Genomic DNA, 23967 nt, shown 5'->3' on the forward strand with positions numbered 1-23967 from the left:
CATTCTGCTAGACAAAAAAGTTGAACAAAACTGGAATGTATATATAACAAACATTTCCAGGGTTGACTGCCATGGTGAAAAAAAATCTAAAAATGTTGACCAGTATGAATCACACAATGAGAAAAAAACTTTTCATTTTGGTGGCACTGGCCAATTTACTGACACAATAATTTGGTTTTGAAGCATTAATTAGGTTTTTTGGGTGAGTTCCTACATTTTGCAGACATGCCATAGAGCTTTGATGTCCCATGAAACAGTTGTGATGATTGTACTTACAGTTTAGAGAATGTTAAGACATCGCAAAAGTGATGGAGAAAAACTGACATTACAATACAGTGACTGACATTACAACACAGTGACTGACATTACAACACGGTGACTGACATTACAACACGGTGACTGACATTACAACACAGTGATTAGCAGTACCTTTATGTGTTGATGCTGTGTGTGGTTTGTTGAGATACAAGCCACATTCCTCCACCTCCCACCTCTTTCTCCTCCTCCTTCTCTCATGTATCTTCTTTCTCGTCCTTCCCTCTCCTCCCAAACACAGCACCAAAGACCAATCAGAAGGAAGCTAACAGATCCCATTTTGATACCCATTAGAATTTATTTCTTGCTTTCTCCATCGCTCTCTCTGCTTGCAAATAGTGTGATTACTCAGGACTGTTGTGGGATATGTATGCACTCTGCTCTGTCAACAGTTGGTCTTAGATGTAAATATCCTTTTGTGGCCGGTGTGCTCTTTCAAAGTTTTTTGGGGTGAGTAAATATATATTTTTTTATAATCAAGATAAGATTTTCTGAATGTGTTGCAGGCTCTTGTTGCTTCTATCCCATTTAGGTTTTTTATAAATGTAACAGAGCTATGTCAGTCCCTTTAGATTAAAGACCATCGATATCATGGTGTAGACTACATTTATTTGTTATGCACATTTAATTACTAGCAAATGTTGCATTTGAATGACCATCAATGTAGACTGAATGAAAGGAATGAAATTAAGTTCTGTTTAAGAATGGTCAAGGTATACCCCTACAACAGAATTAACTTATAGTCATGTCATTTTATATCTGATTGGTCAGCTCATCCTTTTCTAGATTTCTGATTGGTCAGTTCAAACTCTTAAAGATGTGTTACGCTGTCCAGCCACTGGTTGCAAGGTGGTGTTGAGTTGGAACGGGCCACTGAGAAACAAAAGTAAAGTACAGCTCTGGAAAAAATTAAGAGACCACTGCACCTTTTAATTGCCTATCCAAAAAGTTGAAAAGGAAAGTTTTGAGTGAGGAACAGAAGTGTTTAATTTGCAGTGGTCTCTTAATTTTAACCCTTCTGTTCCTCACTCAAAATCTTCCTTTTTTAAATTTTTCGGAAATGACTTTTTTTGCACTTCTAGGTAATTTTTCCAGAGCTGTATGTGCCAAGATGTGCTCTATGTCATCAAGACCCCTTGCTTTTACATGTTGAATGTCATGGATAAATAAGGTCTAATGGTGGTTCTACTTACTGCCTGTGCCAGGATTCCCCTGATCTCACACACATTACATTACATTACATTAGTCAAATATTACAAAACCAATTACTAACTGAACAGGTGTGTCAGTTTAGGGCTACAACCAATATGAGAAATGTGTTGTGGTCTCAGAGAAGAGCGTTAAGAAACCCTGGATATTGCAGATATAAACCAAATCATATTACATCCCAAAATTTTAGGTTGAAAGAAAAATGTGTTCTTCTCAAAAACCCTGAATGCATCTTTAAGAGAATATCTAAAAGTTAGATTTTCACAGGGTAGTTACTTATAGGAGACTTCCAAGACATACTGAATAAATTAATTGTAAATGGTTGAAACAGCTCAAGAACAGAGATTCAACAGACAGACCATATTTGGTTAAACTTCCAGACGATGAACTCAACCATGACATAAGGACAGAATAGGCTCTACTTTTTCCTACATGGAGAAACTTTCTCCCTTGATAAGACTCAATTGTTTCTCACAAAGACTTTAGACATTTCAGAAGCACCTACTGAATGGACTTGCGTACTTTGATTACAGTCAGAGAATGTCACAGCCCATTTGGGCTTACAGTGGGCCAGTTTACAAAAGAGTATAAACACTGGACTCTCATGTAAACAGAATCACATTCTGTTTATATTCTGAGCATGAACAGTCATTGTGGTCTATTGCAAATCACCATGACCCCTCCTATTATTGCATTAAAGATGCATTACAGGGTGTTACAGGGTGTTACAGGGGTGCCACTGGTTGTAAGGGTGTTACAGGGTGTTACAGGGGTGCCACTGGTTGTATGGGTGTTACAGGATGTTACAGGGTGTTACAGGAGTGCCACTGGTTATAAGGGTGTTACAGGGTGTTAGAGGGGTGCCACTGGTTGTAAGGTGTTACAGGGGTGCCACTGGTTGTAAGGGTGTTACAGGGTGTTACAAGGTGTTCTGCCACTGGTTGTAAGGGTGGCGCCGTCAAGCTAAAATGGTTCCCTGAAAATTGGGTGCAATGTCCTGTATGATTTGTGCAGATTTAAACCCTTGCCTTCAAATTTGGAATTTCATGGTTAAATAAGGTATGATAGTGATTCTACTCAACGATTATGCATATATAAACAACATGTGAAACATCCAACTCAAAATGTTGATTTTTAAACATTCGTTTTTAGAATGCACCTTTAAATGGCAGTGACATTGGGAGCAAACCTTTCTTAAAATGACCAATGAGCTCTGTGTCCTCACACCTATACATTCTGAAAAAGATAATGAGATAATGAGTTAAGCAAGCAACTCTGTACTCTCTGTGAGGGTCCTTTAAACAAGGGCTACGGTAGATGCAGCAGTACAGAATGTGTGCTGATGACACATATATCATTAGAGTTTTACAGATGGAAGGTACATAGCGTTCGTCTCTGCTGAAGGAAAGTTCCAGCATCCATGCCCTGCATCCCAAACGGTCCCCTATTTCTGATATAGGGCACTAGTCTGACCAGACACGGTACTGCTTGGTTCCTGCCTCCAGGCTGTATACACCCACACTAAACTAAACAAAGCATGGCGCAAAAAACGTCATTGGTCTGAGTAGGAGGAAACTAGTACATCCCAATAAGCCACCTAGATTCCTCTGGTACACTGTAGTTCACCACATTTGGAGTAAGGTTCCATTTGGGACACAAACATAACATTCTGCCATCTCTGATGGATAGACCCAAATCACCCTGCCATCACTTCATTTGGATAGACACAAATGAATGGTGTGTAGATGTTCTGTAGATGTTCAACTATCAACAATGTTTAAAAGATGAGTGTCCCTATCAGGTGTCTCCCGTGGTCACACCTCCTTCCGGGGAATCTTAACCACGCCACTCCCTCCTGCCGGCCTTTTAGCTGCCGCCGTTCATCCTTCCGGCTGTTTGCATTACATTCCACACACACCCTGGACTCACCATGGTTACACACACCTGATTCTCATCACCAGAGACTCACCATGGTTACACATGATTCTCATCACCAGAGACTCACCATAGTTACACACACCTGATTCTCATCACCAGAGACTCACCATGGTTACACACACCTGATTCTCATCACCAGAGACTCACCATGGTTACACACACCTGATTCTCATCACCAGAGACTCACCATAGTTACACACACCTGATTCTCATCACCAGAGACTCACCATGGTTACACACACCTGATTCTCATCACCAGAGACTCACCATAGTTACACACACCTGATTCTCATCACCAGAGACTCACCATGGTTACACACACCTGATTCTCATCACCAGAGACTCACCATGGTTACACAAACCTGATTCTCATCACCAGAGACTCACCATGGTTACACACACCTGATTCTCATCACCAGAGACTCACCATGGTTACACACACCTGATTCTCATCACCAGAGACTCACCATAGTTACACACACCTGATTCTCATCACCAGAGACTCACCATGGTTACACAAACCTGATTCTCATCACCAGAGACTCACCATGGTTACACAAACCTGATTCTCATTACCAGAGACTATAACTGTTATGCCTGTTGGTGTCTTCATTGAGTATTGCCTTTTTTATGTCAGTGTGTGTGTGAAGTGTGCGTGTGTGTGTGTGCGTGTGTGCGCAGGCATGTGTGTCTGTGTATTACATGTATTTCTCTCGTTACGAGCACCATTTAGTTTGTATCGACCTGAAGCCGTTTTAGTGTTTTGTATTTTACAGTATATGTTGTATCCACAGTGTGCCTTAGAAAACTCCTGTTCATTTTTCGTCCTGCGCCTGGTCTCCTTCTAATCACACACACACTAACTTTAACCCTTATCTCACCCTCTCGGCTCTGTCAGAGCTGAGGCTATCATTGAGATAATGTGACTGGTGTCTTTAAGATGGTAGGCTATCATTGAGATAAGGTGACTGGTGTCTTTAAAATCGGAGAATCTCCATACTTGAGATAAGTGAGACACTGCGTTTAAAGCTGGAATGTACTTAGAACACCAAAAGCTGTAATTGCAAAGGGTGACTCTACCAAATATTTATTTTTGGCAGGTTAAACACAGGTTAAACACTTAAGCAAGCCATGTACTTCAGTTTCTTTAATTCTTAGAATAATTGACTTTGAGTGTCAGAGTTTTAAAATGAAAAACTGAATTGTTTAGGGGCTTTTTAAACTTTTGCAAACACTGTTTAGGAAATTTTTTATAAACATATTTCTTTGTGAAAATCAAACACGTTCTGAATTTTTACCTTGGGGTAATCCTGAACATGCCTAAAATCTATAAATAAATTAAGGAATATTCAAAGTAATTACATAGCGTAGTTCCTTGCCCATTTCGTTTTTGACCAACATTTAGCTCAGTTCGAAACAGTACCTTCCACATTTGAAGTTCAACAGTTGTATTCCAGTAGCACATCCATTATTTTCCAGTGGCATTGTTAGGCCTGGGCTTCCTGAGTTCAGCCTGAGGTCTTTATGGAACAGCTGACTTTTACACAACTGGAATGGTGTTATTAAGAAATTGGTGCAACAAGAACTGACACTGCGTTGTATGTAAATCCTTAAAAATATATATAAAGTGTGAAAAGATTTAAGACGGAATATGTGATACACATTAAAAAAGATGAACTGCAGTGTATTGTTAATAATGTCTGAATCAAATCATTACAGAAACATTAACAAGATCTGAATCATATCATTACTGTAACATTAATAATGACTGTATTAAAATAATTATTGTAACATTAACAACATATGACTTATGTAATTACTGTAATGCTAATAATATCTGTATCAAATAATTACTGTAACATTAACAAGATCTGATTCACATCATTACTGTAACATTAAACATGTCTGTATTAAATCATTACTGTGACATTAATAATATCTTTATCAAATCGTGACTGCAACATTAAACATGTCTGTATCAAATCATTACCGTGACATTAATAATATCTGTATCAAATCATTACTGTGACATTAATAATATCTGCATTATACTACGTCTTCTCAGGTATTTATAATATTCCAGTTATATTCCTCTCATCTGTCTCCTCAGTGCTGGAGGAACATGGCCATGAGGTCCGTGGCTGGGTGTGTGTTTCTGGCCTGCCTTTCATTAGTTGTTTCTCAATTCACTGACGATGATGACCCTAGTCTGCACCAGGGACCAGGACCCCACAAACACACACATAAAAAGAATGTAACAATTGAAATATTAGTGGAGCATGAAGACGAGCATCCAACAGACACTCCCTGTGATCGTAAGTAAATACTCTTTAGCTTGCCAATGCATGAGCCTCGAATAATCACCTCTCTTCTGTTTTTAAACAGACAGTTGGATGTATCTACAGTTTTTCTCAATCACTTTGACTCATTTTTCAAACAGTCTTAACATTCTCTAAACTGTATGTACAGTTGTCACAACTGTTTCATGGGACATCACAACTCTTTGGCATGTCTGCAAAATGTAGTAACCCAAAATCTTTAATTCATGCTTCAAACCCTAGTTATTGTGTCAGTAAATTCCCCAGTGCCATAAAAATGAAAAGTTTTTTCTCATCGTGTGAGTTTAGAGGTTTTTTCACCATGGCAGTCAACCCTGGAAATGTTTGTTATATATACATTTCAGTTTTTTTCTACTTTTTTGTCTGGCTGAACGCTGGTGTGTATCACACTGAGCTTTTTAGATACCAGTTTCAACAGTGGTAAAAGTTTAATGGGAGAAGTAAATACTCTACAATTCTGTAGTGCACAGAAAAAGGATATGCCCATCTGTATTTATTTAGTAAATTTAGCGATGTGTTACATTTAAACAGAAAATTCCCTTTTGCATGTCAAGTTCTTACATAGTTCTTACATTTAAAGTACTATATGGTGAGAAATCGCCACAAAATGACAACCATGAAAACTGCAACAATCAAAAATCCTTCGGTAGTTCTGAAGAAGCAATGGATTGTACCTCGTAACGGTATGTTACACTACAAGTTCCCATCTTCTTGGTGGACATCGTGTCTGTCTTGATGGTCTGGCAAGAGATTTTCATAAACATCATATCTAATGTTTTCTCTTGCGAAGCACAGAGGGTAAAATCTCCTGGAGATCATTACTATGTCATTACTATGTCATTCCTATGGTACCTGGCAGGTAATTTGCACTGATAGCAGATATCACAAACATTTAATGTCATAGATATTTATGGAATATACACGTATGTTTGAGAGATTAGAATAATTTAATGGATAATTTAGCATGTGACGGCTCACACAATGAAAGAATGTTTAGATGTTGTGAAGAGTATGACAATTTCACTGAGAATCAACTCATCAGTTTTGATCAACAAGCCATGTGCATGTTGGTATTGTGCCCATTGTATACAATTGTACTTACTCCTTTGCACACGTGCAAAACACGTGCAAGTTGCTTTAATTAATTATTACTAATCTGGTCTGAGCCAGAAACTAATTGTTCAGAGATTTGAACTTGAACATTCGAGAATTAAGCCAAAAAGATTGAGAAAAACTGTAAAGGAATACAACACACAAAATCTCTCAAGTATTTTCTCCAGTGGTCCACTCTTAATACAATTACACAAAAAAAATTGTGGACGTGATTTCGTCCCATTGATTTTTACTTGTCCCTGTAAAAGTCATTAACCATTGAGTTTTATTTCCCTGTAGAAGTCATTGACCACTGACTTTTATTTCCTTGTAGAAGTCATTGACCACTGACTTTTATTTCCTTGTAGAAGTCATTGACCACTGACTTTTATTTCCCTGTAGAAGTCATTGACCACTGACTTTTATTTCCTTGTAGAAGTCATTGCCTGTCCCATTCATCTGTACTTCGTGTTGGACACCTCTGAGACCATTGCTCTACAGGAGAGCCCACCAGGCAGTCTGGTACAGAGCGTGGCGAAATGGACCGAGGCGTTTGCTGGGAAGCTCCAGGAGGAGGAGTACAAACGTCAGGTGAAGATCAGCTGGTCGCTGGGGGGACTCCACTTCTCTCAGACACAAAAGATCTTCAGCCAAATCACCAGTAAAGATCTCTTTCTCAATAATTTGAGGCCTATCAACAAATGGTCCCAGATATACCTGGGTAAAGGTAAGGCCACCAAAAACACATTCACATACTTATTTTTCGGCTTAGTGTTAGTATCATGTTCTACTCATTATATTCAATACTGATTCCATATAATATTATATTCATTTTGTTGAGTTGAACCTTCTGCATCTAAATATGCTGTGTGTGTCCTGATGTGAGGTACCTACACGGACTGTGCTCTGGACGAGATGACTAAACAGATGCACAGTATCCCAGGTGAGCCAGACGCAGTCCGCTTTGCTGTTGTGGTCACGGACGGCCACGTGACTGGCGCCCCCTGTGGAGGAATCAAGGAGTCCGCAGAGCGAGCTAGAGACCAGGTTAGAAAAAAGATGTTGGGAAACCCACAGTTATAGTCTGAACTGTAATCAGTACCTTCATCTTGTTGTTGTTGTTTCTTGTTGTTTTTTAAGTTATTTCATCTATCTTATTCAACCTGCTTTTTTGTTTGATCTGCTTAATGTTTAATCATTAAAAAAAAAAGTGATCTTTAATGTTTGTGTGATTTGAAACCGTCTTTAAATATAATGTGATTTGACTGGATCAGCGCATCAGCCTGTTCTCAGTGGCAGCCTCCAAGGTGGCTGAGGAGAGTGGGATGGTCCTGATAGCCAGCTCTCCTGTTGGAGTGTACCGCTCAAACTACATGGCCGTCAATGTCACCACTGGCAGAATAATAGAAGCATCCATTAATGAGATAATCCAAGCCATGGTAAATCTTACAAAATCTACAGATTTTCTCTGTATTCATGGATCAGTGTTATTTCTTTGAAACTGTATTTCTGTACCAATGTATTGGAAATAATTTTTTCTGTGGGTGCATTTCTCTGCAGAAATATCAAGCCTACTTGCAGGTAACTAAAACTTAATTATTCTCACGAATATAGTCAGAATCTGTAATCTTAACATATCCATCAAACTGCCTTGATATAGTCATTACCCTGTTACAGTGTACATGTTTAATTCACTACAGTTTATTTCAAACCGTTGCCTTCATGATTTTTTCACTGTTGGTTCACTACTGTTTAATTCACATGATTGTCTTCATGAATTCCCAAGTGTTTGTTCACTACTGTTTGATTCACATGATTGTCTTCATGAATTCCCTAGTGTTTGTTCACTACTGTTTCATTCACATGGTTGTCTTCATGAATTCCCTAGTGTTTGTTCACTACTGTTTGATTCACATGATTGTCTTCATGAATTCTCCAGTGTTTGTTCACTCCTGTTTGATTCACATGATTGTCTTCATGAATTCTCCAGTGTTTGTTCACTACTGTTTGATTTACATGGTTATCTTCATGAATTCCCTAGTGTTTGTTCACTACTGTTCAATTCACATGGTTATCTTCATTAATTCTCTAGTGTTTGTTCACTACTGTTTGATTCAAATGGTGGTCTTCATGAATTCCGTAGGGTTTGTTCACTACTTGTTTCACATGGTTGTCTTCATGAATTCTCCAGTGTTTGTTCATTACTGTTTGATTCACATGGTTGTCTTCATGAATTCCCTAGTGTTCCAAACTCCAGTGTCTGGAATCTCCAGGACCTCCTGGGCCAAAAGGAAACAAAGGACCAAAGGTGCGTTCTTTAGTTAGATAAGACATCTCAATTTCGCTGTTGTTGTTGTTTATTTTAATGTATTTATTTATTTTAGGGGGCGAAAGGAGGAGTTGGTTCTCCAGGAGGCAAAGGGGCCAAGGGAGAACAGGTAGGTTGTGTCCCAACTACAGAAACACTGGAACAGGTGGATTATAACCTAGACATTAAAAAATATTCTAAAGAATGTAGACGGTGAGCATTATGTTCTATTTTATCCACAGGGAGACTCAGGAATTGAAGGTCCAATTGGTTTTCCAGGTCCAAAGGTTGGTGTTTTCTAAAGTTTTAGGTCGGTTTTCTCTCTAACCCAGACATCTGTTTCACCTTATTTATTGTGACTGGTTATATAACCTTAATTTGTTTGATTCTGTTAAGGGTTTACCTGGTCTCAAAGGTGAAAAGGTAAGAAACTCTAAACACAATAAGTAATTATTTATATACCCTATATTATATATATATAGTAAAATGTGTATAATTATCAATACCATGTGTAAAGTACATAGAAAATGCTTTTTATCAACTTATCTTGGTTCTTCCCACAGGGTGAATTTGGATTCGATGGAAATAAGGTAAACAGGACATTTGTGACGTAAATCAGGTGTGTCTGTCTACACTGTTCAGAGAATATCTAGAACATCATATCGGTCTTACTGGATATGATGAGGTACTAGTTTCAATATCATTGGTTTTTCTCTACTCTGAACAATGTCCTAATCATCAGGGAATGTCAGGAACTCCCGGCAAGAATGGAACGCATGGACAGAAGGTGAGTCTCTCTGTCAGTGTGGGTCTGACGGTCTGTCTACTCAACTGTCTGTTGGACTTTTATAGGACCTTATGGTTGAATCATGGACAAACTAATGTTGTTGTTTTCTGTGGTAATTTTCAGGGTAAAATTGGTCGAATCGGAACTTTTGGTTGTAAAGGAGATCCGGGTGAGAGGGTAAGTGACCAGGGACAGGTTTGCCTGTTAATACTAAACATACTCTGTACACAAAAATACGTTACTGTATAAAACGTGTAATGTTGATATAACTCTGTTTACAAAGGGCCCGGATGGTTTCCCTGGAGCATCTGGTGACAAAGGAGCACCAGGAGATGCAGGGGAGAAGGTTTGTGGGTTATTAACCTCATCCCCAGGCTATTTAACTCATCCCAAGGTTATTAATGTCACCTCCAGGTTATTAACCTCATCCCCAGGCTATTAACATAATCTCTAGGTTATTAACTTCATCTCCAGTTTATTAACATAATCTCTAGGTTATTAACATCCTCCCCAGGTTATTAACCTCATCCCCAGGCTATTTAACTCATCCCAAGGTTATTAATGTCACCTCCAGGTTATTAACCTCATCCCCAGGTTATTAACCTCATCCCCAGGCTATTAACATCATCTCTAGGTTATTAACGTCATCCCCAGGTTATTACCATCATTTCTAGGTTAATAACGTAATCTACAGGTTATTAACATCATCTCTAGGTTAGTAAATTCATCCTGAGGGTATTAACGTCATCTCTAGGTTATTAAACTCATCCTCAGGGTATTAACGTCATCTCTAGGTTATTAACGTCATCTACAGGTTATTAACGTCATCTCTAGGTTATTAACTTCATCTCCAGGTTATTAACGTCATCTCTAGGTTATTAAACTAATCTCCAGGGTATTAACGTCATCTCTAGGTTATTAACTTCATCTCCAAGTTATTAACGTCATCCCTAGGTTATTAACCTCATCCCCAGGGTATTAACGTCATCTCCAGGTTATTAACGTCATCTCTAGGTTATTAACCTCATCCTCAGGGTATTAACGTCATCTCTAGGTTATTAACTTCATCTCCAGGTTATTAACGTCATCTCTAGGTTATTAACTTAATCTCCAGGTTATTAATGTCATCTCTAGGTTATTAAACTCATACTCAGGGTATTAACATAATCTCTAGGTTATTAACTTCTTCTCCAGGTTATTAACGTCATCTCTAGGTTATTAAACTCATCCTCAGGGTATTAACGTAATCTCTAGTTTATTAACTTCATCTCCAGGTTATTAACGTCATCTCCGGGTTATTAATCTCATCCTCAAGGTACTAACCTTTTTACCAGACTATTGCACTCAAGGCATGAGCGTGGAGCTTTAATTTGACCGTTCCGTTCTCCATCAAACTACCTGATAAAACAAGGATACCAATAATAACAAGAGTAATATTAAAGGATCACATCGGGTGTCAATGAACAAAATATATAAAACATATAAAAGATTAGTATATTAAAGAGGTACATGGTGTAATTCATTGAGAACTAAATGACGTAAAACATTCAATGGAAACTAAATCACCAACCGACTGATGGCTGGACTCAAACTCACACTGAAAATCAACGTGACTCAGTAGTGGGTGTGGCCCCGTGTGCCTGTGTGCCCTCCTGACAACATCTGGGCGTGCTCCTGATGACATGGCGGACGGTGTCCTGGTGCATCTCCTTCCAAACCTGGATCAGGGCACCAGCGAGCTTCTGGACAGTCTGATGCACCGATACATAACGTCCCAGACGTTCTCAATTGGATTTAGGTCTGGGGAACGTGAGGGCCAGTCAATGGCATCAATGCCTTCGTCATCCAGGAACTGCCTACACACTCTGGCCACATGAGGCCTGGCATTGTCCTGCACCAGGAGGAACCCAGGGCCCACTGCACCAGCGTAAGGTCTGACGATGGGTATGAGGATTTCATCCCGATACCGAACAGCAGTCAGGGTACCGTTGGTTAGCACGAGGAGGTCTGTGGGACCTGCAAAGGATACGCCTCCCCAGACCCACCGCCAAACCGGTCAAGCTGGATGATGTTGCAGGCAGCATAACGGTCACCACGGCATCTCCAGACCTATTCGTGTCTGTCACACATGCTTCTGTCACACAGTGTGAACCTGCTCTCATCTGTAAAGAGAATGGAACCTCACTGGCAGACCTGCCAATTCTGTTGTTCTCTGGTGAATGCCAATTGAGCTGCATGGTGCTGGGCTGTGAGCACAAATCCCACTAGAGGATGACGGGCCCTCATGCCACCCTTTTGGAGTCTGTTTCTGACAGTTTGGTCAGAAAGATGCACACCAGTAGCCGGCATTAGGTCATTTTTTGGGCTCTGGCAGTGATCCACCAGTTCCTCCTCGCACAAAGGAGCAGATACCGGTCCTGCTGCTGGGAAGATTGCCCTTCTACGGCCCTGTCCAGCTCTCCTCATGTAACAGCCCTTCTCCTGGTATCTCCTCCATGCTCTTGAGACTGTAAACACAGCAAACCTTCTTGCAACAGTACGTATGGATGTGCCATTCTGGAGGAGCTGGACCACCTGTACAAATTGAATGGGCTGCAGGTACTACCTCATGCAACTAGTAATGACAAGGACACTAACAAAATGCAGAACTAGAGAAGAATAGTCAGGAAGGATAAGAAAAGTCTGTGGCTACCACCTGCAAAACCATTCCCTTTTTGGGGGTTGTCTTGCTGTTTCCTCTCCAGTGCTCCTGCTGTCACTTTCATTTGGACCAAAACAGGTGTCATTGATTCACAATCACTTATGCTTCCTAACTGGACAGATTGATATCCCTGAAGTTTAATTGACTTGGTGCTATTCTGTGATGATTACGTGGTCGCGAATTTTTTTTGAGCAGTGTAGTGTAGTAGTAAAATTTATATATACAGTTATACTAATGCAATTTCAAAATTATTTTGTGTATTTTTAATTTTTTGTAGTGTTTTTTAGTCAACTGTGTTTGACGTGTGGATGTTGGTTCTTCTAGGGGGACCCGGGTCGTAATGGAAGGCCAGGCCCTACTGGACCTCCGGGGGACAGTGGAGTACCGGTAATGTCTCATTATCTACATTTTCATCAACTTTATCTTCTCTACTATTTTTCCTCACAGTAACGATATCACAGTATATTTCATTGTCCATGTCTTCACATGCAAAATTTGTTTCCCCAGGGGGATGAAGGCATCTCAGGGATTCCAGGGTCACCAGGAAACAAAGGAACACCAGTGAGTTAAAGGAAACCTGCTCTAGAAACGCAATTTATTATTAATTATAATTACTATGATAGAGACTTGCATCACTTATTCCATGGTACAATGGAACTACAGAGGTATTACAGTGGCACTACAGTGGTACAATGGAACTACAGAGGTATTACAGTGGCACTATAGTGGTAAAATGGAACTACAGAGGTATTACAGTGGCACTACAGTGGTACAATGGAACTACAGAGGTATTACAGTGGTACAATGGAACTACAGAGGTATTACAGTGGTACAAAGGAAACAACAGAGGTATTACAGTGGCACTATAGTGGTACAATGGAATTACAGAGGTATTACAGTGGTACAATGGAAATACAGAGGTATTACAGTGGCACTATAGTGGTACAATGGAACTACAGAGGTATTACAGTGGCACTACAGTGGTACAATGGAACTACAGAGGTATTACAGTGGTACAATGGAACTACAGAGGTATTACAGTGGCACTATAGTGGTACAATGGAACTACAAAGGTATTACAGTGGCATTACAGTGGTACAATGGAACTACAGAGGTATTACAGTGGCACTATAGTGGTACAATGGAACTACAGAGGTATAACAGTGGCACTACAGTGGTACAATGGAACTACAGAGGTATTACAGTGGCACTACAGTGGTACAATGGAACTACAGAGGTATTACAGTGGCAGTACAGTGGTGCAATAGTGGAACTACAGAGGTATTACAGTGGCACTACAGTGGTACAATAGTGGCACTACATTGGTACAATAGTGGAACTACAGTGGTATAATAGTGGAACTACCGAGGTATTACAGTGGCACTACAGTGGTACAATAGTGGAACTACAGAGGCATTACAGCGGCAGTACAGTGGTACAATAGTAGAACTACAGTGGTATAATAGTGGAACTACAGAGGCATTACAGTGGCAGTACAGTGGTACAATAGTGTTTCATTCTTAAATAAATTATTTCCTCTACTCTTTCAGGGGTCTCCTGGTGAACAAGGACCTAAAGGACAGGATGTATGCTGACTTGACTAAGTGATCCTTTCTGAGTTGATCATTTTACAGTTGAATACCCACTTGGCTTTTCTTGAATGTAAAATATTGTCTACATATCTGTCGTTAGGGGCGACCAGGAGATAATGGTCCCAAAGGACGTGTTGGACCAGACGGAACTAAGGGAGGCAAGGTCTGTTCCCACATTCAGCCCTCTGTCATGTGATACATCAGAATATGACATGTTATTGTGTCATGTGATACATCAGAATATGACATGTTATGATGTCATGTGATACTTCAAGATATTACATGTTATTATATCATGTGAAGCATCAGAATATGACATATGATATTGTCATGTCTCATCTCATCTTCATCCGCTTATCAGGTATATTGTCATGTAATATATCATAATATAACGTGATTATATCATGTAATATTTAAATTTGTTTTACATTATAATCATTTAGCAGATTCTTAATGTAGAGTAACTAACAGAATAGTAATTGTCATGCAGCTCTATCTGGGATAATAGGGTTCATTCATTCACTGTCGCAGAATAACTTTTGAGAATCCATCTACAATGAGTTATATATGGTCTATATGGAACCCAAAAGGGTTTACTTGGAACCCAAAATTGGTACTTTCATGGGAACAGCTGGAGGCCTAAAGTGTCTAAGTGTGTACATTCAGAAATACCAGTATATAAACACAGCTGGGGAAGGATGTGTTTTCACTTACAGCACTGAACACATTCTCAGGCAAATTGCCCATGTCAACATGAATAATTGCGGACAGGAAACTAGGAGCTGGTTTTGTACATTTGTCTGAATGATGCAGCCTCTTATGTCTTCTGGTATTCCCAGGGAGAGCCTGGCCTGCAAGGAAAGCCAGGTCCTCATGGCAACATTGGCACTAAAGGTTCAAAGGTCAGAGGTTATTATTTTTCATAATAAGAATAAATAAGAATGACTGTATTCTGAGGTACCAAGGTAATGTCAAAATGATTATGAAGGGGATTAAGATTAAGCAATGATTACCAATGTCATTATCTCTCTGTCTCTCTCTCTATGCTTATGTATATGTGTTTGTGTGTGTTTGTGTGTGCATGCTTGTGTTTCTGCATGTATGTTTGTGTGTATGCGTGTGTATATGTGTGTGTTTGTGTGTGTGTGTGTCTGTGTGTCAATGTGTGTGTATGTGAGTCAATGTGTGTGTATGTGCGTGTTTGTGTATGTATGCGTGTGTTTGTGTGTGTATGCTTTTGTATGTGTGTGTATATGTGTGTGTCTTGGTGTGCATGTAAATGTGTGTCTGTATGTGTATGTGTGTCAATGTGTATGTATGCTTGTGTTTGTATGCTTTTGTATGTGTGTGTATGTGTGTGTGTATATGTGTGTGTATGTATGTGTGTCTGTATGTGTATGTGTATCAATGTGTATGTATGCTTGTGTTTGTGTGTGTGTGCTTGAGTTTGTGTAATGTGTTTTTGAGTGTCGTTGTGTGTGTATGCTTGTGTTTGTGTGTGTGTATGTGTGTGTTTGTGTGTTTGTGTGATTACCCAGGGAGGTGCGGGTCTGCCAGGTCCAAGAGGATTGCCAGGAGAAGATGGGCCTGACGGACGGCCTGTATGTTACTAATGAGTTATTACTGAGTTGCTACTGAGTTACTATGTTGAATTCATGGAGTTACCATCTTGTTACTGCTGAATTAATTTGGTGTTACTACTGAGTTATTAAATTATTACTAAAGAGTTATTAAGGAGTTATTACTGTACATATTGGGATGTGCTTATTCTGCATGGTGACCAGTAGAACATGTCTCTCTGTCACAGGGAGCGCCTGGAGAACCTGGTGATAGTGGAGACAGAGGAAACCCTGGAGATCGCGGTGAAAAGGTAGAGTTGGATGACCTCCTAACAGAAATCTTTGTCATTTAGCAGACTCTCCTATCCAGAGGAATGGACCATAGTGAGTGGATTTATTTTAATTATTTTTTGTTTCCCTGTGGGAATCTAACCAAGTGAGACACAGGGGATATTAAATATGTTATTTTAACGGGAAGAAATGCCATTAATCTTGTTTATTCTTTTAGGGTGACAAAGGAAGGGACGGATTCAGCTACCCTGGACCACGAGGACCAACGGTACAGTTGACATCTGACCTGCTAGAAGTCTCTAGAGTTTGATATTTGACCTGTCAGAAATCTTGACGGTTTAATATCCCCTCGGAATATCACAGTCATGTCTTTCTGTCCTTCCTGCCTCCCAGGGTGAGCGAGGGGACAAAGGACGTCCAGGCCCTCGAGGAAGCAGAGGGAACTGTGGCAGCAAAGGAGAGTCTGGAATCAAAGGACCAAACGGTGCCCCGGTGAGCTCCACTACAACATGGATCTTCCAAAGGGAAAAGCAGTCTAAGACACTGGATAGCTAGCACTGAATACCACTACATAGCTAGCACTGAATACCACTACATAGCTAGCACTGAATACCACTACATAGCTAGCACTGAATACCACTACATAGCTAGCACTGAATACCACTGCATAGCTAGCACTGAATACCACTGCATAGCTAGTACTGCATACCACTGCATAGCTAGCACTGAATACCACTACATAGCTAGCACTGAATACCACTACATAGCTAGCACTGTATACCACTGCACAGCTAGCACTGAATACCAATGCCTAGCTAGCACTGCATACCACTGCATAGCTAGCACTGAATACCACTGCATAGCTAGCACTGCATACCACTGCATAGCTAGCACTGAATACCACTGCATAGCTAGCACTGCATACCACTGCATAGCTAGCACTGCATACCACTGCAGAGCTAGCACTGCAAACCACTGCATAGCTAGCACTGAATACCACTGCATAGCTAGCACTGCATACCACTGCATAGTTGTCCACAGCATCTGTGGGACTAAAATGCTGTTTGTAACTTTCTAGCCTGATGAGGTTACTGCCATAGTGAACGGCATACACTCAAAGATGGCATTGGTCCAAGTCTGTAGCAATAATCTCTTGCCAGAGTTCCGAAGAACATTGAGAAAATTGTTTTTGGCCAAAGGCAGTTCTACAAAGAGTTATTGGTGCTGGGAAGAAATGTCTTTGCTCTATTCTACAGAAGAAGTAAAAAGAAACATTGTTCAGTATCTGTATTCCTGAGAAGGGTTGAAATGAGTAACATCTGTTCGGCAGCTTTATTCCTGAGAAGTGGACAAATGAACAACAGATGTTCAGCAGCTGAATTAGGATCGGGTGAAGTCAGAACCATGGCTGGCTGCTGTATTCTTAGGATCTGATGAAGTCAACACTATGGTGGTCTGCTGTATTCTTAGGATCTGATGAAGTCAACACTATGGTGGTCTGCCGTATTCTTAGGATCTAGTGAAGTCAACACAATGGTGGTCTGCTGTGTTCTTGGGGAGTCAGTGGTCTGTTTTGTGTTGATTGTCTAGGGCTACCCCGGACAGCATGGGGAGAATGGGAGCAGGGGACCTGAAGGCAATCCTGGGAAGGCTGTAAGTACACCAGGGAACCTTTTACAACAAAATACTCCTACGAACATCCCTTCATTATAAAGGAATGCTGACACACCAGCCCCCCCCCCTGTGTTTCAGGGAGATCCCGGGCCAGAGGGAAACCCAGGGCTTACTGTAAGTCAACATCATACATGTTTTAAGAATCAACTTGTTTCTGTCATATCTAATTTATAATACTGCTGCTCTGGTTCTGGAGTATCATTTCCTCATAATACAGATATGATCCATTTGTCTTTGTGATTTAGGACTGTGATGTCATGAGCTACATCCGAGAGACCTGTGGTTGTTGTGGTGAGTTTTGATAATGGTGGTGATGGTGATGATGGTATTGATGAAAATAGTGATGATGATTAAGAAACATGTGGTGATGATGGTGACTGTGATAAATATGGTAATGATGGGGACTGTGATAATGATGGTGATAAATATGGTGATGATGGTGACTGTGATAATGATGGTGATAAAAATGGTGATGATGGTGACTGTGATAATTATGGTGATAAATATGGTGATGATGGTGACTGTGATAATTATGATGATAAATATGGTGATGATAGTGGTATGTTGGCGGCAATGAAGATAATGATGGTGATGAATATCAAGGTGAGGATAACAATGACATTTGTTATTATAAGGATGATTATGGTGATATTGATGATAATGGTGACAAATATGAGGGAAATGAGGAACGTGGTGTTGGTAATGATGGTGATAAATATAGTAGTGAGAATAATAATAATGAATGATGGTGATGATTATAATGGTAATAATACTGTGTGCTAATGCTAGATTAAACTATCATCCCACTGATGTTTGTGATTGACAGTTCTGTTTCTATGTCCCTGCAGACTGAGAAAATGTGCGGGATGCTGGACATCGTGTTTGTGATTGACTCTTCTGTTCCTGCAGACTGTGAGAAGCTCTGTGGGGCGCTGGACAATGTGTTTGTGATTGACAGTTCTGTACCTGTGTCCCTGCAGACTGTGAGAAGCTCTGTGGGGCGCTGGACATCGTGTTTGTGATTGACAGCTCAGAGTCTGTGGGTCTAACCAACTTCACCCTGGAGAAGAACTTTGTGATCAACACCATCAACCGACTGGGATCCATGGCAACACACCCCAACTCAGAGACAGGTAAAACATGACCCCTAGGGCACGTCCCTTTCCTCCTTCCTTCCTTCTTTCCTCCCCCCATCCTTCCCCCTTCTCTAACTCTCCTCTATTCTTCACTCAGGGACCAGGGTTGGTGTTGTCCAGTACAGTCACAATGGGACCTTTGAGGCCATCCACCTCAACGACTCTAGAATTGACTCCATGGGCGCGTTTAAGGCACGCATAGCAGTCTTGTTTCAGCTGAAGACTTTTAATAGTGTCCCAAGGCTTCCGTTCAATAGACACAAATCAACAAAATCTGTCTGTCCCTTCCAGGAGGCTGTGAAAAACCTGCAGTGGATCGCCGGGGGAACCTGGACACCGTCCGCGCTGAAGTTCGCCTACGACCACCTGATCAGGGACAGCCGCCGGGCCAAATCCAAGGTGTGCTCTGAAACAGACCTGCTGGCATGTTGCTTCATCAGCCCATGCTTTGCTAAATGGCCCAACATTCACCTTGTCCTACAGTATGGGGCACTTGTCCTGCAGTACATAGGGCTGGGGGGGCTGGCTAAACAATTTGTAAACTGCCAGTGTTCTTAAGCACCAGAACCAATTCCTGCTGCCCTCTATGAGTGGACAGTGGAAGGGAATATTCGCACTAACAGTCTTTTCCTAACAGGTGTCAGTGGTGGTAATCACGGATGGACGGTTTGACCCGCGGGACGATGACAATCTGCTGGGATACCTCTGCAATTTTCCCAATGTGGACGTGAGCGCAATCGGGGTCGGAGACATGTTCAACCTGGAGGGACAGCACGAGAGTCTGGATTCCATTGCCTGTAACAAACATGAACGCGTGACACCGATGACCCGCTTTGCTGATCTGGTGGCTGAGAACTTTATGGACAAAATGGAGAATGTTCTCTGCCCTGGTGAGTCCATAGTTGGAGAATCTGTGTCTGGTAAAACAGGAGGTGTCATTAGACGTCACCACCAGGTGATACCCTGGTTATTAGAGAACCTATCCAAAATGACTGCTGGCAACCCGGGAACCCTGCTCATTGTAATGGGCTAACTCATGTTGGTTCTTTCACGCTTAGTAGGAAAACTTGTTTGTCGAATACTTTTCTGGTGTATTCCTCCATCACCCCGGCCTGCCCAAAGCTGCCCTTCACCCCAGACAACACAGAACAGGACAACATGCTCTTAACAAAATAGAAGTTCAGGGAGGCAACTGGCAAGGACAGGGTCTCTCATCCCACACTGAAAGGGACGATTCTCATGAGCTCTAGCTAGTCTTTTAGAGATGGGAATCAGTGGCTGGTGGTTTGCTTCCAGCCAGGAAAAGTAGATGGCCTGTTTATACAAGTGGAATGCAGAAATGTTTATACTAGTGAACTCATATTGTTCATGGCACATATGTTAATAAGAAAAATGTATAGGAAACTAAAACAGCAGTAAAATCCCCTTTAAAACCCCAACTGGCTCTCCAGTTTTCACAGACACTTTCAACCTGATTCCAGATCAATGAACTGTTCCTGTCTGTTTTCAAGTCCATTATTGTTTCAGTTCTCCAAAAACAGGCGTCCTGCCCGAAAAACTGCAGACCAGTAGCAATAACCTGTGTCATTAATAAAACATTTGAGCATCTAGTCCTCAAGGCCATTTGTGATGTGAAACAAGTGAAGGTGTCCATGCACAGTTCAGACTCAGCAACCCCTCAGCAACGACACGAAGCGTGATTACACCTACGCTCCAAGGCGCCTGTACACCCAACAAACTAATGTGCCAATAAAACTTTGTAATGTAAAATCGCGATTATTTTTTTCACAATATTGTCCATTGTTTATGCTGTGATGTTGGTAATATCTTTAAGATGACAACAGCAACCCTCGTGATAACTTGATAGACAAGCATATCAGCTGTGGAGCTCTAAGGGTTGCTTGCTCAGTCTTGTAATGGAAAGCGTTGCAGTAGCTGTGTAACCGGCGGACAAGTTGGTTGTTTTCTAGCGTTTCTTCCGATTTCATTCAAATATGGAAAATGTCATTGATTACTAGACAAAAGTTGTCCGATTTGTTTCGTCTGTCAGACTAAAATAAAGTTGTCTGCCCGCAAATGTTTCGCTTGTGCAGCAACAAGCTGTCACTTTCACAAGCTAGACAAGAAGCATCAATGTGCTTCGCTGACGACTTTGTCACTCAATCGCGATGATGTCCTGCATCTGCCAAAAGATGTACACCACATACTTCTCCTTATCATTTATAAAAATTCGTAGGCCTATGCCTTGAGATTTGCCTTGTGCTTACTTTATTATGATCACATTAGCTGTACGGACCTAATTTGATTGCTGGCACAATCTCGTCGCAATATATCGTTTTATGCAAACTTTTGTTATTTTTATTGATTGTTAATGGGAGAAAGCAAATTATATTATTCCAAGTTACATTAATGTGTTGACAAATTAAAGAACAGTACGTGCTCTTTAAAACTCAGTTAAATAATTGTAATTTGTTTTTGTGCTGTCTGTTTGAAATGTGTGAGAAAATATGATTTATTTTGAGAATTTTCAGTAATCCACAGAAGCCTTCTAGAATTCTATTGGGGTCTGGAGTGTTACATTTAGAAGTTCTAAGTCATTTCAAATTGAGTGGTTCTTTTTTTATTAGGGGTTGCCCATGGGGATTAGCTAAAGATTGTTCTTTCAACTATATAGCCTAATATTATTTGAGGTTTTCTTTAGCACTTCAGTAAGTATTGAGATTCAGCTGTGATATTGTGATGAATCATGATGTATTGAATCGTAATATGTGTATGGTGATATATATCGTATCGCAAGGTACTTGCCCATACCCACCCCTATTTTAAACACTCACTCCTGTACACCCAACAACACAGCGTTTAAACACTCCACAACGCCTGTACACCCAACAACACAGCGTTTAAACACTCCACAACGCCTGTACACCCAACAACACAGCGTTTAAACACTCCACAACGCCTGTACACCCAACAACACAGCTTTTATACACTCCACGACACCTGTACACCCAACAACACAGCGTTTAAACACTCCACAACGCCTGTACACCCAACAACACAGCGTTTAAACACTCCACGCCTGTACACCCAACAACACAGCTTTTATACACTCCACAACGCCTGTACACCCAACAACACAGCTTTTATACACTCCACAACGCCTGTACACCCAACAACACAGCTTTTATACACTCCACAACGCCTGTACACCCAACAACACAGCGTTTAAACACTCCACAACGCCTGTACACCCAACAACACAGCGTTTAAACACTCCACAACGCCTGTACACCCAACAAAAACAGCTTTTATACACTCCACAATGCCTGTACACCCAACAACACAGCGTTTAAACACTCCACGACGCCTGTACACCCAACAACACAGCGTTTAAACACTCCACGACGCCTGTACACCCAACAACACAGCGTTTAAACACTCCACAACGCCTGTACACCCAACAACACAGCGTTTAAACACTCCACAACGCCTGTACACCCAACAACACAGCTTTTAAGCACTCCACAATGCCTGTACACCCAACAACACAGCTTTTATACACTCCACGACACCTGTACACCCAACAACACAGCGTTTAAACACTCCACAACGCCTGTACACCCAACAACACAGCGTTTAAACACTCCACAACGCCTGTACACCCAACAACACAGCTTTTATACACTCCACGACACCTGTACACCCAACAACACAGCTTTTATACACTCCACGACACCTGTACACGCAGCAACACAGCTTTTATACACTCACTCCACAACACCTGTACACGCAGCAACACAGCTTTTATACACACATTCCACAACGCCTGTACACGCAGCAACACAGCTTTTATACACACATTCCACAACGCCTGTACACGCAGCAACACAGCTTTTAAATGACTCAAGTTTGCAGATGAGACCACTATGGTAGTTGTCATAACTGGTGTTACTAGATCTGGTTGTGAATGTCTCCAACAGAGTTGAGAACTTCACAGTGCTGCCACCAGAACCTAACCTTCCATTTCTTTTCTAGAGCCGATAACAGTTTGTCCTGACCTGCCCTGCGCATCAGGTGAGCTTTTCAGTGCCTATTGTCATTTGCACAGTTGCTTTCCTGTGTACTTCCGTTGTCATACTGTCCAACAACACACACATAAATGGTAAATTCCCAGTCACTTACATGAGGTTTGAATTAAAACATCTCCAACTACGCTTCCATTGACTTTGATCAGAGCCAGAGGTTATGCAGTGTGTCGACCGGCCTGTTGATCTGGTGTTCCTCATGGATGGCTCAGAGCGTCTCGGCATCAACAACTTCAATCAAATCCGCAGCTTTGTGGAAAAAGTGGCAACCCGCCTGACACTGGCTCGCAGCAAGAACGATAACCAGGGTGTCCGCATGGCGTTGCTGCAGTACGGAGGACATAGGGATCACCACTCCGCCTTCCACCTCACCCATGACCTCCCATCCATCTTGGAGGGGCTGGAGAGCATGGCCTACCAGGACATGCCTTCTTCCATTGTGGCGCCGGCCATCATACATGCCCTGGACAGCGTCAGCAACAGCAGCCAGATAAGGCGCGCCGCGGAGCTCAACTTTGTCTTCATCACCGATGGTGTCACCGGGAAACACGAGCTGCAGGAGGCAATCGACAAAATGCGGAAAAACCAGGTGGTCTCCACAGTGCTAACCATGGGGAAGGATGTGGAACACGAGGTAGTGGAGCAGCTGGCCTTAAAGGACAAGTACTCCATCTTTGAAGGACAGGACTACCTTGAGCTTAACAAGCCCAACTTCCTGAATCGCTTCATTCAGTGGATCTGTTAAAGGGATCACTTATCTGAACCGTCAGGTTTGAGCAAATGTTGAGCTAATTTTGAGAGTTACGGCTGAATCATTCTGCCTTCAGGTTGATGTGATGTTGGGGGTTAATGGGTTAGGATGTGGGTGGGTTAGGATGTGTATGGGTTAGGATGTGGGTGGGTTAGGATGTGGGTGGGTTAGGATGTGGGTGGGTTAGGAT

At 41.4% G+C, this 23967-nt stretch overlaps 1 protein-coding gene across 1 annotated transcript; it reads left to right on the top strand.

The window, feature by feature from the left end:
* The first annotated feature begins 558 nt into the window (after nucleotides 1–558).
* On the top strand, nucleotides 559–23918 carry LOC105029876 (collagen alpha-2(VI) chain). Its single transcript, XM_013131115.3, has 32 exons — nucleotides 559–765; nucleotides 5573–5777; nucleotides 7330–7620; nucleotides 7780–7940; nucleotides 8168–8332; nucleotides 8454–8474; nucleotides 9136–9201; nucleotides 9278–9331; nucleotides 9444–9488; nucleotides 9598–9624; nucleotides 9765–9791; nucleotides 9944–9988; nucleotides 10112–10165; nucleotides 10272–10334; nucleotides 13014–13076; nucleotides 13197–13250; nucleotides 14240–14275; nucleotides 14382–14444; nucleotides 15121–15183; nucleotides 15820–15882; nucleotides 16089–16151; nucleotides 16349–16399; nucleotides 16525–16623; nucleotides 17722–17784; nucleotides 17884–17919; nucleotides 18051–18096; nucleotides 18786–18938; nucleotides 19039–19133; nucleotides 19233–19340; nucleotides 19579–19831; nucleotides 22977–23015; nucleotides 23176–23918. The coding sequence occupies exons 2-32, from the start codon at nucleotides 5585–5587 to the stop codon at nucleotides 23769–23771; spliced, it is 3156 nt and encodes a 1051-aa protein (XP_012986569.2). The 5' UTR covers nucleotides 559–765; nucleotides 5573–5584; the 3' UTR covers nucleotides 23772–23918.
* The last annotated feature ends 49 nt before the right edge of the window (nucleotides 23919–23967 follow it).

The sequence above is a fragment of the Esox lucius genome, chromosome 20 (assembly GCF_011004845.1).
Source record: "Esox lucius isolate fEsoLuc1 chromosome 20, fEsoLuc1.pri, whole genome shotgun sequence".
In the NCBI taxonomy this organism is placed as follows: Eukaryota; Metazoa; Chordata; class Actinopteri; order Esociformes; family Esocidae; genus Esox; species Esox lucius.